Source organism: Pantherophis guttatus, chromosome 4, assembly GCF_059756535.1.
Source record: "Pantherophis guttatus breed Tessera chromosome 4, ASM5975653v1, whole genome shotgun sequence".
NCBI lineage: Eukaryota > Metazoa > Chordata > Lepidosauria > Squamata > Colubridae > Pantherophis > Pantherophis guttatus.
The window spans coordinates 67,781,020-67,794,888 of NC_142066.1; the positions used below are offsets into that span (position 1 = coordinate 67,781,020).

The 13,869-nt window shown below is 40.1% G+C and overlaps 1 protein-coding gene across 8 annotated transcripts in view; it reads left to right on the forward strand.

The window, feature by feature from the left end:
* The window catches only part of TNS3 (tensin 3), a 203,857-nt gene that overhangs the window by 59,506 nt on the left and 130,482 nt on the right, over positions 1-13,869 (forward strand). For 5 of the 8 annotated variants that reach the window (XM_087892371.1, XM_087892365.1, XM_034416437.3 and 2 more), the window contains 4 exons: positions 1,844-1,956; positions 8,093-8,153; positions 8,429-8,504; positions 12,986-13,115. In XM_087892371.1, coding sequence (XP_087748497.1) covers positions 1,844-1,956; positions 8,093-8,153; positions 8,429-8,504; positions 12,986-13,115 — 380 coding nt within the window. The remainder of the gene's footprint in view (positions 1-1,843; positions 1,957-8,092; positions 8,154-8,428; positions 8,505-12,985; positions 13,116-13,869) is intronic. The other 3 variants (XM_087892368.1, XM_087892366.1, XM_087892369.1) reach the window with 1 other exon arrangement.

Consider the following 13,869-nt stretch of genomic DNA (forward strand, 5'->3'; position numbering starts at 1 on the left):
CAGTGGTGGATAACAATTATCGCATTGAGATGGAATTGTCATGTGGTCAAATGGCTGTGGTGAGATGGCTATGGCGAGATAGTTGTGGCAAGCTGGCTATGGTGATTTGGGCGCAGCAAATTATCCCATTCTGGGATTGGGTAGTTTCTGCACACAATAATTAACATAGGAATATATTTTAATTTATTTTGCAGTAACTATGCATTTCTTTTTCAGTCAATATATTCCTGTAAAACAGTCGCTCCAAGATTTATACTTGGGTATTGGGTTAATACTTATTTTGATATGCTGTTCATGCTAACTAACAATAATAGACCTAATATGAAAGAAAATCCCAATTTGTTTATTGTGTTTTTTTCTTCAAAAAAAAAGATGAATTCATGTGACATAACAAGCATTGTTTATAAACAATTATAGTTGCATCTGATCATGCCAGGTGATTTTTTTCTTATCCTCTATCTAAATGTGAAGCAAGAATTATAGACCACATAGAAACTGTTATGGTGGATTTTAAGAGAAAGGATTTTAAGAGAAAGAGAAACTGTTATGTTGGATTTTGGAACAGGTGGAAATTGGTAGTACAAATTCAGGTAAATTGACATTTGAGACCAGAATGGAAGAGAGTGTGATTAGATAATTATTATTTGTAGTTTAATATCATATTGCTTGATAGGAAAAGTAGAGGAGGATGGGGAAATAGTTGGTAATATGATTTGGTAGTCATAGTTACTATCCCTTTTTCATAAGGCATTCAATAACTTTATAATTTGTTTAAAGAGTGGAAACCTTAGTAGTGATTGAGAAAACAATGTTGGAAAGAAAACCAGATCTGGCAATGCATCTGTTTGTCTTTCACTACATAAAAACTTTCCCAGGGAGTCACTATTTTTCCCTGGAGACCTACACAACTGCCTATTGACATGAAAAAAGAAACACATATCCCTTTGAAACTTTACACTGTAATAAATATTTATCCTGAAAAGCTTTTCTCATTCAGATCTGTTTCTACAAATAAATGCATTATTTGAAAAGTTTGATGTACTTGTAAACATTATCCGGAAGGGCATAGATGAGTAGCAGTGTGGGAGTAAAATGAATAATGCTTTTTCAATATGGACTATGAAAATTAAAGCATTCTGATTTTTTTATATAGTTTTTCTTTTATCAAATACTGTTCACAAGAACCGAAACCTTTGACTAGCCAATAGAAGAGAATATTTGTAGCTCAATGTTGAACTGGTTTTTTTTTGCAGACATTTCATTACCAATCTAGGTAACATCATCAGTGCAAGAATGGAACGGGGTTTGCTCTTATTTTTATATACTAACTAGTGGCTTGCCCTGTCAATGTTGGTGGTAATGTTCTTGGTGGTTCTTTGATTAGACTGTTGTTTACTGTTTGCTTGTTTATCTGCATTGGTAGTTCTTTGAATGTTTTCTTCTTTACTTCATTGTATAATTTTTGATTGTTGGTCTAGTTTTAATCTTTGTGTTAATCTCTGCTCATATGGATGTTAATTGCTGGTGAGGAGATGTTTTTGATCTTTTTGTTTCCTTTGGGGCTCTTTTGAGTGGTATGTAGAAGCTGTTTTTCTATATGTGCCTGTTGATGACCAAATTATCTGAGTGTCAGGGCTCCAAGAATTCTCTTATACTTTTTGGACTTGGCTTGATCCAGAAGCATATGGTCCCTCAGTTGAAACTATGGTTGAGTCTGTCCATATGTTATGAAATTAAGGAGTTTTCATCATGCTCTTCTGACTGCTAATTGGTAGTCATGGTTTCTTCTGCATGCTAATGCATATTTTCCCTACTCATTCAACACAACTCTTTTCCTTTTTAGATATGTGCAGTTTTTGAATGATCTTCTCTCTGGATTGGTAAAAATGAATACAAACCCTCTATTCTTACATTATGTTATTCTGCATGGAATCCCAAACTTTGGTATTAGTGGAGGTAAGGTTTTCTTTTTAAAAATTACTTATTTTGACTTCAGTTTTTTTCATTTCTCATCAATATCTGTTACCAAAAGAAAAATCTCCCTGTGTATCTTTGCTTATCTTGCTGTGTGAAATTGCTGTTAACTGTTATGTTGGTTGCAGAACTTGGTTGCAATTATTGCATCCTCACCATTTTTAATGCCCCTAATGGGAGGAATAAATATTCCCTAATGAAAAAGGATCTTAAAGTTTGGCTTTCTAAAATAACTGGGAAACATCCAGAATATTGTTATCAGGGGATTCTATGCAAATATATCCTGATAAATTATACACTCTGATAGTCTTTACAACTATTATTCTTTTCATTGTTATGCAAAGCTAATTTTGATAGTCTTTAACTTATGACCAGTCATTTAACCACCCTTTGCAATCACTGTGGCCTTGAAATGGGTGCTTTATGGCTCATGAAACATGTCTGGTTATTGTAAAATGTCATGGATTCCCCTTCCCCCATTCACATGACTGTATTTTGGCACTCGGCAAAAGGTTCACATTTATAACCAAATGCCCTGTGATTATATGACTGCTATTTACAATCTTCTATGCCTACTTCCCCAGAAAGTCAATAGGGAAGCTCACAGGGAAGGTTGCAAGTGCAGAGGACATTGAATTGGAGATCCATTTGCCCAGTGCGATAGAGATTTTCCTTCCCTTCCATGCAGGGAGGGGAAAACCTCCTATGCACTGGAGGAAAGGATCTGACTAGCATGCTAGCAAATATATTATAATCTCTTCAGAATATTGGCATTCACTAGTGTTTCCCTTCCTCTCTTTAAGGCTGAGAAAGACTCTGGAGGGGAAGCGAAATTTTGAGCCTTTTATAACTCTGGCATTTTATAGTGTTTCTCTTATGGAGAAACAGCCCGTGTGTTTGCTTAACTGCCCAGTATAGTATAAATTAGCACATGCTGGGCCAATAGATACTAATAGAATAATCAAAACATATAAAGAGACTGTTAAATTTAATTTCCAAATGGCACTTTTTCTAAGGCCTACAACCAGGTCCTGAGATATTAAAATCTAGGAAAAGCTTCTGTTGTCTACAATTCAGGTCTGAGCCTGATGCTGAGGCCGATGAAGGATGCCAGACACAAAATTTGTTTGTTTCCTTTTATTGAAGTGCTCCAAGAAAAGGGGTCCTGGCAAAAATGCCAAGAGCCCAGAACAAAGAATTAAGAAAGCTTTATACAATGTTATTAAACCAGAAGGCAGGACAAGGTGGGATAATAGGAAATATCATCTAATAAACATTTTAGTTATGATCTAACAATTTATTCTTTTGGTCTCTAGCAATCCCTATTCCTAAACGTTGGCTAATGAATGCTCCAGAAGTTATCTAATACACATTCTATTTTCTCCAGACCATCTCTATTCCTAACTTTTACCTGAGCTATGCAGAATGTCTAATTCTTTGTTACTGCTATCAGTCTCCAACCACCTAGAATTGCTATACATGCACTTCACATGCATATGCATTGCACATACATATTCCCCATGAATAAGCATTCTTTGTTCTTGTCAGGCAGACTCCACAATTACAGGCTTCCCGATCTCATTTCAAGTGTATGCCATAACCTTGCTTTGTTTCGTTAGATTGACAGAAGAGTTTGATAAATTTAAAAGTAGAATAAATTTATGGAAAGCTAAAAAGATTACCATTGGTAGAACTTGCAGAGGAGCTGGCATCTGGCTATTATGAAAATTGGGAAGATTGGAAATCACTAAATAAACTGTGCATGGGTACAACAAGATCAAGAGATACATTGAATAAATGGAAATATTTGGTGACTTCTGCCTATTGTGAATCTGGAGATTTGCAAACAACCATACATTGCCCCCTGTGCCCTGCCCAATGTACTCTTGAGGACCTTATGACACCACAGCAGCATGCAACCTGGTGGTGGTATTCAGCTGGTTCTATCCGGTTTGGGAGAACTGGTAGCGGCAATGGCGGGGGGGTCCGCCCCCCCCACCCAGACATAATCACATCCCGTTTTTAATGCTCTGCACATGCATGGAAAGTCCTGCACATGCGTGGAGGTGGCGCATGTGAGCGAAGTGAGCGCGCACACGCTCACATTTGTGAGCCCGTAACGAAGCTAAGTGAATACCACCCCTGATGCAAATGGTGTTGCAAGCTTCTGGGCAAGCACTGACTAAATTAGGCTTTTATGTATTTAAAATTTTATGTTCTTATGTTTGTAATTTTATACCTATGCATAAAATTTTAATAATGATGTTTCCGACATGGCTAAATAATAAATAAAAACTGTAACTGTGAGAAGCCATCAGGTAGGGGCTTGCTTAATGACCACTTCACTCAAGATTCCAAGTAGAAACTACCTGTTTAAAAGAAATACCAACTCGAATTATTCTTTATGGCTCCAGACCAATATATTATTATTATTATTATTATTATTATTATTATTATTATTATTATTATTATTATTATTACCGCTAATGCTGCTACTACTGCTAATGCTGCTACTGCTACTCATTTATTTATTTATCTAACAAGGAATGAAGGGGAAAATACTAGCAAACACCAGCATTCTGAGTCTTCCAGAACAATGGCATTTGCTAGCATTTTCACAAATGTAAGATTTATTGTTCCAGCGCATTTTCTTTCCAGAGGAGAATTTCCTCATTGCACTGAAGGAATGGACCTTACATCTAGCGAATGCCAATGTTCTTGTGATTCTTGTGCCAATGTTCTTGTGATTCTCCCCAGTAGAGCAGGAAGAAAATCCAGGTCTCCTTAGTGTGATAGCATGCCTGGGCCCTCTTCCACTCCAGGAGGCCAAGCATTCTCCCCGGCACTCCACTTAATTGCTACATGATAATTAAACAGCTGCAACTGGGAGAACTACCATGTTTCCCCAAAAATAAGAACTAATAAGGTCTTATTTTCTTTTGACCCCGAAAAACTGGCTGGGGGGGGTTCTTATTTTTTTCCCATGTACTGATATGAGACGGGGGGATGAGTGGCCCCTAGTGCCAGCTTCCCGAAGGGTAGCAGCAGACCATTCTACCATTCACGAAACAGCTGATTCATGGGTGCTGCTCAGGCCGCTCCCTCCAGTAAGCCTGGCCGTTTTTGCAGCTGATTGCAGCCGCAGAAGAAGCCGGAGGCCAAGCAACGCACCCCACATGACTTGTGTCCTCTTTATCTAATGGTGACTGTCACAGCAGGCAATTCCGTCCATGGAACAGCTGCCTCCAGCAAGCATGTGTGTGCTTTTGCCATCGATTGCGGCCGCAAAAGCAGCAGGAGGCCAAGCAATGTGCCCCATGCACCTTGTGCTGACTTTCCGAAGGGTACTGTAGCAGCAGCTATCCACAATTTTTTTACTGTTATTTTGTCTCGACCCATGTGGCCCAGTACAGCGTTAAAAGTTAGCATTCAGAAATGTTACCATAGCTGCAGAGGTCTCCTTGTGCAACCCTCTGCTGCTGCAGCTTCGGAGCAAACCTCTGCCTTCCCTGCACAGGATTGCAAGACTGGAGGCTCTGAAGCCATGGAGGGAACGATTTTGGATGTGCATCTTTGAAAGAACGATCTGTAGGTGGAGGGGGGGGAAATTTTCCTGCACAACGTCCTTTCCTCCGTAGCTATGGTAACAATTCAGAAATGTTAACTTTTAACACTGTACTGGGCCACATGGGTCGTGACAAAATAACAGTAAAAAATTGTGGATAGCTGCTGCTAAACTACCCTTCTGAAGGCCAATGCAAGGCACGAGGCATGTGGGACACATCTCCTGCTGCAGAGGTGGCTGTGTCCGAGGACCGCTTTTGGGAGAGAAGGCAAAGATCAGCTTTGCCTTGCCCCTTGCCCTCAGCCCACCTTCAGCTCTCCAAGGGTCTCTCCCAGAACCAAGCTCTGACGAAGCTTAACCAGAGAAGTGACCTTCAGGCTTTCAGGAGCAAAGTTGAGGCTGAGAGGAGCCAGGGCAGGGGGAAAGTCCAATACCGCCCTAGCGCTCTTCTTTCCTCAGAAATTGAGTATTGGGAGGGGAAAATGGCAGCCCCAGGCAGGGTGGATATGTTAGTATGTGTAAAAGTGCAAAGCGAGGGAGCCAGCATCCGTGAATTAAGGACCTTTGTGAAACGTCATGCCTACCAATTTTCCTTCCGAGTCTTCAGCGTTGCAATCCTGGGATACACTGAAGGCTTCATGGGGGGAGTCTTATGGTAGAAGCAAAGTGCAGCCTGTCCTTTTCAAGAAATCAAATGTCTCTCTGTGTGAGAGAGACAGAAAGAGAAAGAGAAACGATGGAGGGGAGTAACAAGAATTACAGGCAACACTGTTTGAAAGGGTTTCTTCTCTGCTTTCTCTCTCTCTCTCTCTCTCTCTCTCTCTCTCTCTCTCTCTCTCCCTCCCTCCCTCCCTCCCTCCCTCCCTCTCTCTCTCTCTCTCTCTCTCTCTCAGACACACACATACACACACACACACACACTGAGAAAGGGTGGTGGGCAGGCAGCCAGGTAAGGGGACTAACCCTCCCCTGCCTCCAGCTCAGCACCTGCTCAGGGTGGTACCCTGAGGCCTGGCACCTGCATGGGTGACCCCCTCCTGGCCAATGAGACAAATGGGCTGCCTCATAGTGCCTCCTCTCCCAAGTGAAGCAGCGGCTGATGTGGGCTCCATTTGCGCAGCCATGAAGCAGGATTGGCAAGGGCCGTCCACCCCAAACCAAGTAGTGGGGAAGCTTCGGGATGACGCTCGGGACTGCCCAGCCGAGGACAGTATCCTTCTAGTGCCTGCTGCCCCGGTGAAGGTGAAGCAGAAGCAGAAGCAGAAGCAGGCGGGGGCCACATGGGGCTTCTCCGATGGCCTCCCCACCTTCGGCACTATGCAAGCCCCAGAGTAGCACCGGGAAGCAGAAGGTATCCCAGGATTGCAACGCTGAAGGCTCAGGATGGAGCCTTTTTTGCAATTTAAGTGAGCTGTGCAGCTGTCCGCCCCAAACCAAGTGGCGGGGAGGTTTCGGGAGAACAGGCAGGAAAAGGAATACAGGCAGGAAATCCCCCTCGCAATTTTCCTGCTGAGTCTTCAGTGTTGCAATCCTGGGATATGCTGAGGGCTTGTGGGGGACCCTTTTCAGCAATCGGCAGGAAAATTGCGAGGGGGATTTTCCTGCCTGTACTCCATTTCCTGCCTGGCCACACTTTTTGGAGATGGCGGCCTTAGCAGCTGAGGCAGCTGTTCCATGGATGGAATTGCCTGCTGTGCCTGTCACCATTGGGTAAGGACAGCATGAGATGTGAGGGGTGCGTCACTTGGCCTCCGGCTTCTTTTGCAGCCACAATTGGCTGCAAAAGTGGCCACACTTGCTGGAGGTGGCGGCCTGAGCGGCACCGACGAGGCAGCTGTTCCATGGACAGAATTGCCTGCTATGACTGTCACTATCGGGTAAGGAGGGCGCGAGGTATGTGGGGTGTGTCGCTTGGCCTCCAGCATCTTTTGGAGCCGCAATTGGCTGCAAAAGTGGCCACACTTACTGGAGGCAGCAGCCGGAGTGGCTCAGCTGATCCACAGGCCCCAATTAAGGGGCTGAGCAGTCCTGAGGTGACCGGGGAAGGGTAGGGCTGCCTCCTGTGCTGCCCCCCCACTTCAGTAGGGATTATTTTTGGGGTAGGGCTTATATTAGGCCTACAACCCCCCCCCAAAATCAGGCTAGGCCTTACTTTTTGAGTAGGTCATATTTTCAGGGAAACATGGTATGATTGCAGTAGTTGAACAAAGTGATCATGTGGAGGTCCTATTTAATGGCCACTTTGCTCCATGACTAAGATTCTGGGCCCAATTGTAGTCCAAAGTAGAGGACTAATTGTTTAAAAGACATTCCAAGTAGAACCTTTCTTCATGGCATTAGTGGTTCCAGATCAGTATATTACTACTAACACTATTTATTTATTTATTTCATTATTAAAATGCAACCCAGTGACTCCTAGACTCCTAGCCAAGCATACAGTTCAATTGTTTTTCTAATCCAGAGTATCCCATATAATGTACAGGAAGAGTAGGGTCAGTGTTACTCACATGTTCCTTTAAAAAGTTTAGATATTTGTAATTTTCCCCCTTTTAGGTTGTCAACCATTTCTGAAGTTGTATGAGGACATGTTGCCAGTTTATACATCAGGAGTATAGTAAGTAAACACAAAACAGTTTTGATGTGTGCCTTTTCTATGCACTATGTTATGCAGATCACAAAGCTAAGTGATGTATAGCAAAATGTGATAGCAAAACACGGTTTAGATTCTAAACTTCATTTTTTTCCTATGCAAGGAATGATGTTCATGACTGATGATACAGTCTCAACAGGATTGCATTTTTATTATGTAATATTGGAGTTGGACCAGTTAACATGTTTTTCTTTTGAAAATATTTCAAATTATTATTTACATGATTCTCCTTTTTTTAGTAGCATAGGGCTAGAGAATCAGAATAGAGCCTGCATTGCAATTGAACCAGCCCAGCTGTTGAAAGGAGATATAATGGTAAGTGTTCCATAAACTTTGTTTTCGATAGTGGGTAGAGTTCAGAGGAAGAAAATGCATTCTAGAGTCATTTAAAGACTACACCTTTATGTAGTCTAAATGTTTAAGTTAATCTTAGGCAGGTCATATACAATATGCTATTGTTAGCAGGTTTAGTATTTTGAAGATGACCTCAAGAAAAAAAATTGTAAGAATGGACTAATTCAAAAATCTACTGTTTTTTTTAATCTAGTTAGTTGGTGAAATATATTTGTATTATTAATTAATTTATTACATTTAAATCCCATTGCAATTGGAAAAATCTGTCAGCAATTTACAAGAAAAAAGACAACATTGAAGTATCCACAATAATTTAAAACATCTTAAATAGCAATATCACTAAAAGGTGTTCTACCAAATAATTCCTTTTGTATGTCATTCTGAATGCAATCAGGGAACAAGCAAGTCTGATTCACAGTCTTGCAAAGGAAGCAGTATCTTCTAGTCCAATTCTTTTTAAACTTTAAGCAAATGATCTTGCAGACACTCAAGTAACCTGTGAGTCAAAACTGACCATTAAATTGTATTCAGAAGTCATTTAGGGCCTAGTATGTATGTATGTATGTTTCAGTGCTGAGTACCAGTTAGCACACTGTTAGATTCTGGATCAACTGGAAGTCTCAGTAATTTTTATAAATAGGTTCATGTAGAGTCCATTACAATAGTCTAATTGGTGGCAATACGGATATAACTTACAAGTAGTTTTCATCCTTATGACCATTCATTTAGCATCTATTTGAAGTTATGCAGATGCTGAAAAAAGTGAGTTATGACTGGACCTCACACTTATGACCATCACAGCACCTCCACAGTTTTGTATCCAAATTTGGGCACTTGGCAATTGGCATGTATTTACAATGTTTGCAGTATCCCAGGTTCATTTGATCTTCATTTTCAGCTGACTCCAACAAAAAAATCAATGAGGGAAGCTGAGGATTTACTGGGCACCCTGAAAGCGGCACTGAAGGACAAGTGGTTCCAAGCCCACAAGGGGGAATGCATGATGCAAGATAGTTTAGTTTGAGTGGGAGCCAAATTGTACATTCCTGAAAGTCAATGGAAGGTGGTCTTTCAGAAAAGCCATGACTCAAAAGTTGTGGGTCATTTTGATTTTGTCAAAACCTTAACTTGGTTAAGCGCCAATTTTGGTGGCTATCACTAAAGAAAGACATAGAAAGTTATGCTGTCCTATCTTTGCTTCTGCAAAAAGACAGCAAGGGACTCCTGGACTCCTCCAGCCAGTGACTAAGCCCAAAGCCCAATGGAAAGAGATTTCAATGAATTTTATAGTAGAGTTATCCAAGAGTTCGGGAAATAGCATGATTTGGGTTATAACTGATTTATTTTCCAAACAAGTGCATGTTGTGCCCTGTCAAAAAAATTTCATCTGCTCACACCTTAGCCAAATTGTTTGTACAGCACATTTATAGACTGCATGGAACCCCAGAGTGAATAATCTTGGTGTCAACCCTGAAGCCATTTTGGAGCATCTTCAGGGCTGCCAGAGCAAGGCTGGTTGGAGCTATGGGAATGGGAGTGGGGGAGTAGAGATAGCTGGGGACTTCCAGCCAAAATAAAATTCTTTCCCCTGGGAATCAAGGATGTTCCCACCAGGTGCTGGGGAGGCGTGGACTGAAACCAACTGGAATTGGGACTATGACCTGGTTGGACCATGTGATGGACATGTGGATTGGGGGAAGGAACTTTGAATTTTAATTTGGGTGGGGAAAACCTTGAGACCTTCAGAGTCGGGTTTTCACCAGATGTGCCAATATGACGTGCCTAATAAATTTGGACTTTGAGGAGCACCTTGGCCTCTGAGTTTTGATTGCATTGCGTCTGTTACTTGAAACCCTGACACTTGGATCATGGACTCCAATTCACTTCATAGTTTGGGCAAGAGTTCTTAAACTGTTTGGGGAGCACTCAGGGGCTTAACTCCTCACATCATCCAAAAAGGAATGGAGGCTGTGAATGTACAAATGGGATCTTGGAGAAATATTTCAAGTGTTTCATTAATTATCAACAGGACAGTTGAATCTTCTTCCTTTCACTGAGGTTGCTTAAAACAATTCAGTGCACAGTAGCACTAGATTAACCACCTTTATAGTGGCCATGGGACAGGACTTTGTTTCTGTCCCCAAGTTTTCCCAGGCCACCCCACTGGCTGCCTCCTTAAAGCAGTGTATCATCCAACTTTAAAATACCTGGGAAAACACTGGGGGATGCAAGGAAAGTGTAAAAAAATGGACAAAAGGCATGCGAAACTGAAAGACCTTAAAGTTGGGGACAGGATCCATTGCTGGGTATAAGAATGGTGGTTCCCAGCAATGAAACCACTTGCCAACCTATTATGATCAAAGATGAACAACACCTCAAAATCAAAGTCATTGTAGACTCTCTAACAGATTGAGAAAAAACCCAATACCCAATAGCATGGAAAGCTTTCTCACCCTCTGAAACTGAATGGGTGAACTCCAAGCACGTCAAAGCCTCTTAAGAAATTCCAGGAACCAAAACCCAGAGAAACCTTGTTGAATGACAACTAAATACGTCTAAATTTCTTTCTCTCCCCTTCCTCTCTCTTGGGGGTGATCTGGCCTAACAAAAATAATACTATTTCCAGATTAAATTGTAAAAATTGATGTTTTAACTACACATTATGTATATCTTTTAAGTTTTCATAACTTGTAATGTAGTCATAGGAGGCTTGTATTAATTACGGTATATTAAATGTGTGGCCTTAGATACAGAATTCTTTACTCTGGGAATTTCTACCCTCACTGTTTTCAGAAAACAACTATTTTCTTTTATCTCTCTGGGTATTGGTTATGGAAAGCATAAATCTGGTTTATGTATCTTCTTGACATAAACTATGATTCTCCAGGATACATATTATAGTGAAAGACTGTAAATGCAGAATAATACAGTTCAGTTTATCAACAGAACTGAGTAGCTCACTTCTCAGCTTGTTTGTCTTTTTATTGCATTCCAGAATTCTCTACATTGACATTCCCAGTAATGAATACCTTAAAATATGCTGTACGATATACAGTGGAAATAAAGAATATTTTCCACAATCCATTGACCAACAAGGAAAAAAAGTCAATTGAAAAACTACACACAAGAATTAAAAAAGGGGAGAGATTTTTCAAAGTAGGGATTGGGCGAAATGTTAACCCATCGAAATTCTCTTTAAGTAGAAAATAGTCTTACTTTGCTTCTGACTACCAAAATACTGTGCAAAAATAACTATAATCAAACAGTGCCTGAGGTATCTTTGGCTGAGAAAGACTGACTGGCTCAAGGTCATCCAGCAAACTTTCATGATTAACAGTGGAGTAGAACTTGGGTTTTCCTGCTCTTATTCCACTAGCTTAAACACTAAACTACATTGGATCTTTCTCACTTGGGGCAGAACTATGATCCAATATTTTTGTCCCACCTCTTTTTATGTCTGTGAATATAAAGCTGTTTCTAGATTATTTTACTTGGAGTCTGAAGAAGGAAGTGTAGTCCTATGGTTGGATGGTCCTCTGTAAATTAATTATCTGCAAGCTTGCCAAATGTGTTACATACTTCTCCCTCCTATATAGTTTTCCATTTATAAGTATTGGGAGACGATTGACGTAGGAACATCTTGTCAAAAGAATAAATCAAAATAGTTCAGGTCAAACACAACATACCACTTTCTGAGAGAACCAGCTTCACTTATTTCCTGCTATAACTTCATTGGACATAAAAGGATAACTTGGATAATATAGGGACCGTAAGAACTATTAGAAATGTTTTTAAATTATTATTAATATTAATATTAATAATATTAATAATATTAATAATAATAATAATAATAATAATAATAATAATAATAATAATAATAATTTGATCTTACAAGTACAGACACTGAATTTGTAGGATAACTGTATAAAAGAGGAGAAGGAATATAGTTTATCTGAACCCCTCTCTTGTTTTCTTCTTATTGAATCCCAAAACAATGTAATATTCCCATTTTCTGGTAGAATGACTAAAAGAAATTAAAAAATGAATATGGGGAAATTACTCCTGGGAATTTTTTTAAATATTTTACTGTATTAAGTGAAAATTGTATATCCTTCTGATAATTTCAAATTTCAAATTCTAATTTATATGGGTCTTATTTCATATCTGGGGTGGGGGGCATTACTCCCATTACTCCATCCTTCCCTTGATTTTGCTAACAAATAACACCAGGAGGCAGTTTGGTGAACTATCAGATATGGCTAATCCTTTTTGCATCTTGGTTTCCCAAGATGGTTTCTCAATCCATCTTCTGTTGACTTTGCTATGCATCTGTTAGTGGAACGTAAAACTACTGCTTATGTATATTTTATGTAATTGCCCTGGCAGTCTGAAGTTGCAGGAATGCATAGATGTATGAATGTTTGTTTATCTATTTATTTCAGCTCAAGTGTTGCCGTAAAGAGTACCAGTATGGCATTCGGAGTAACATTTTCCGACTGCAGTTTCACACAGGTGCTGTTCAAGGATATGGCCTAATATTTAACAAAGAAGAATTGGATGATGCAAACAAAGGCAAGTTGCCATCTTAGAAAGAGAAATTATAAAGCAGGAATTTCCTGCATCTTTGCTATCTAGAAGTTGGAAATGGTTATCTCTAAGCTGGCACTTTCAAATGATAAGAACTTTATAATATCCTACATGACCCATGACCATTAGATCATTCTTTCAGAGATATTTCCTTATTTAAACAGAGAAAAAAGAATGACCATGGGTAGGCAAAAATGCAGTGGGAACGGGAGCAATAGCAATAGCATTTAGACTTGTATACTGCTTCATAGTGCTTTACATAGTGCTTTACAGCCCTCTCTAAGCAGTTTACAGAGTCAGCATATTACCCCCAACAATCTGAGTCCTCATTTGGACTCGGATGGATGGAACCTTGGAAGGCTGAGTCAACTTTGAGCCAGTGAGACTCAAACTGCCGAACTGCTGGGAGCTGGCAGTCAGCAAAATTAACCTAAAATACTGCATTCTAACCATTGTACCATCACCATTGTGCCACCAACACTGTGCCACAATGGCAGCTTCTAACTTCCTGCTGGCTTCCCCACTGACTTGTGAGAAACTGGCAGGGAATGTCAGAAATCATAATCAGATGACTAGGGCTGACTACAGTTACCCTGCAGTGGCCACAACTTTGTGAATACAACTGGTTTGAAGATCTTAATATTTTAATTACACCTGAGTAACAGTCCCACTTTTGAATGCTTTTTTAAAATTAGCAGATTTGAGATGATTGATTCAAAATATTTTGTGCTTTAATGCA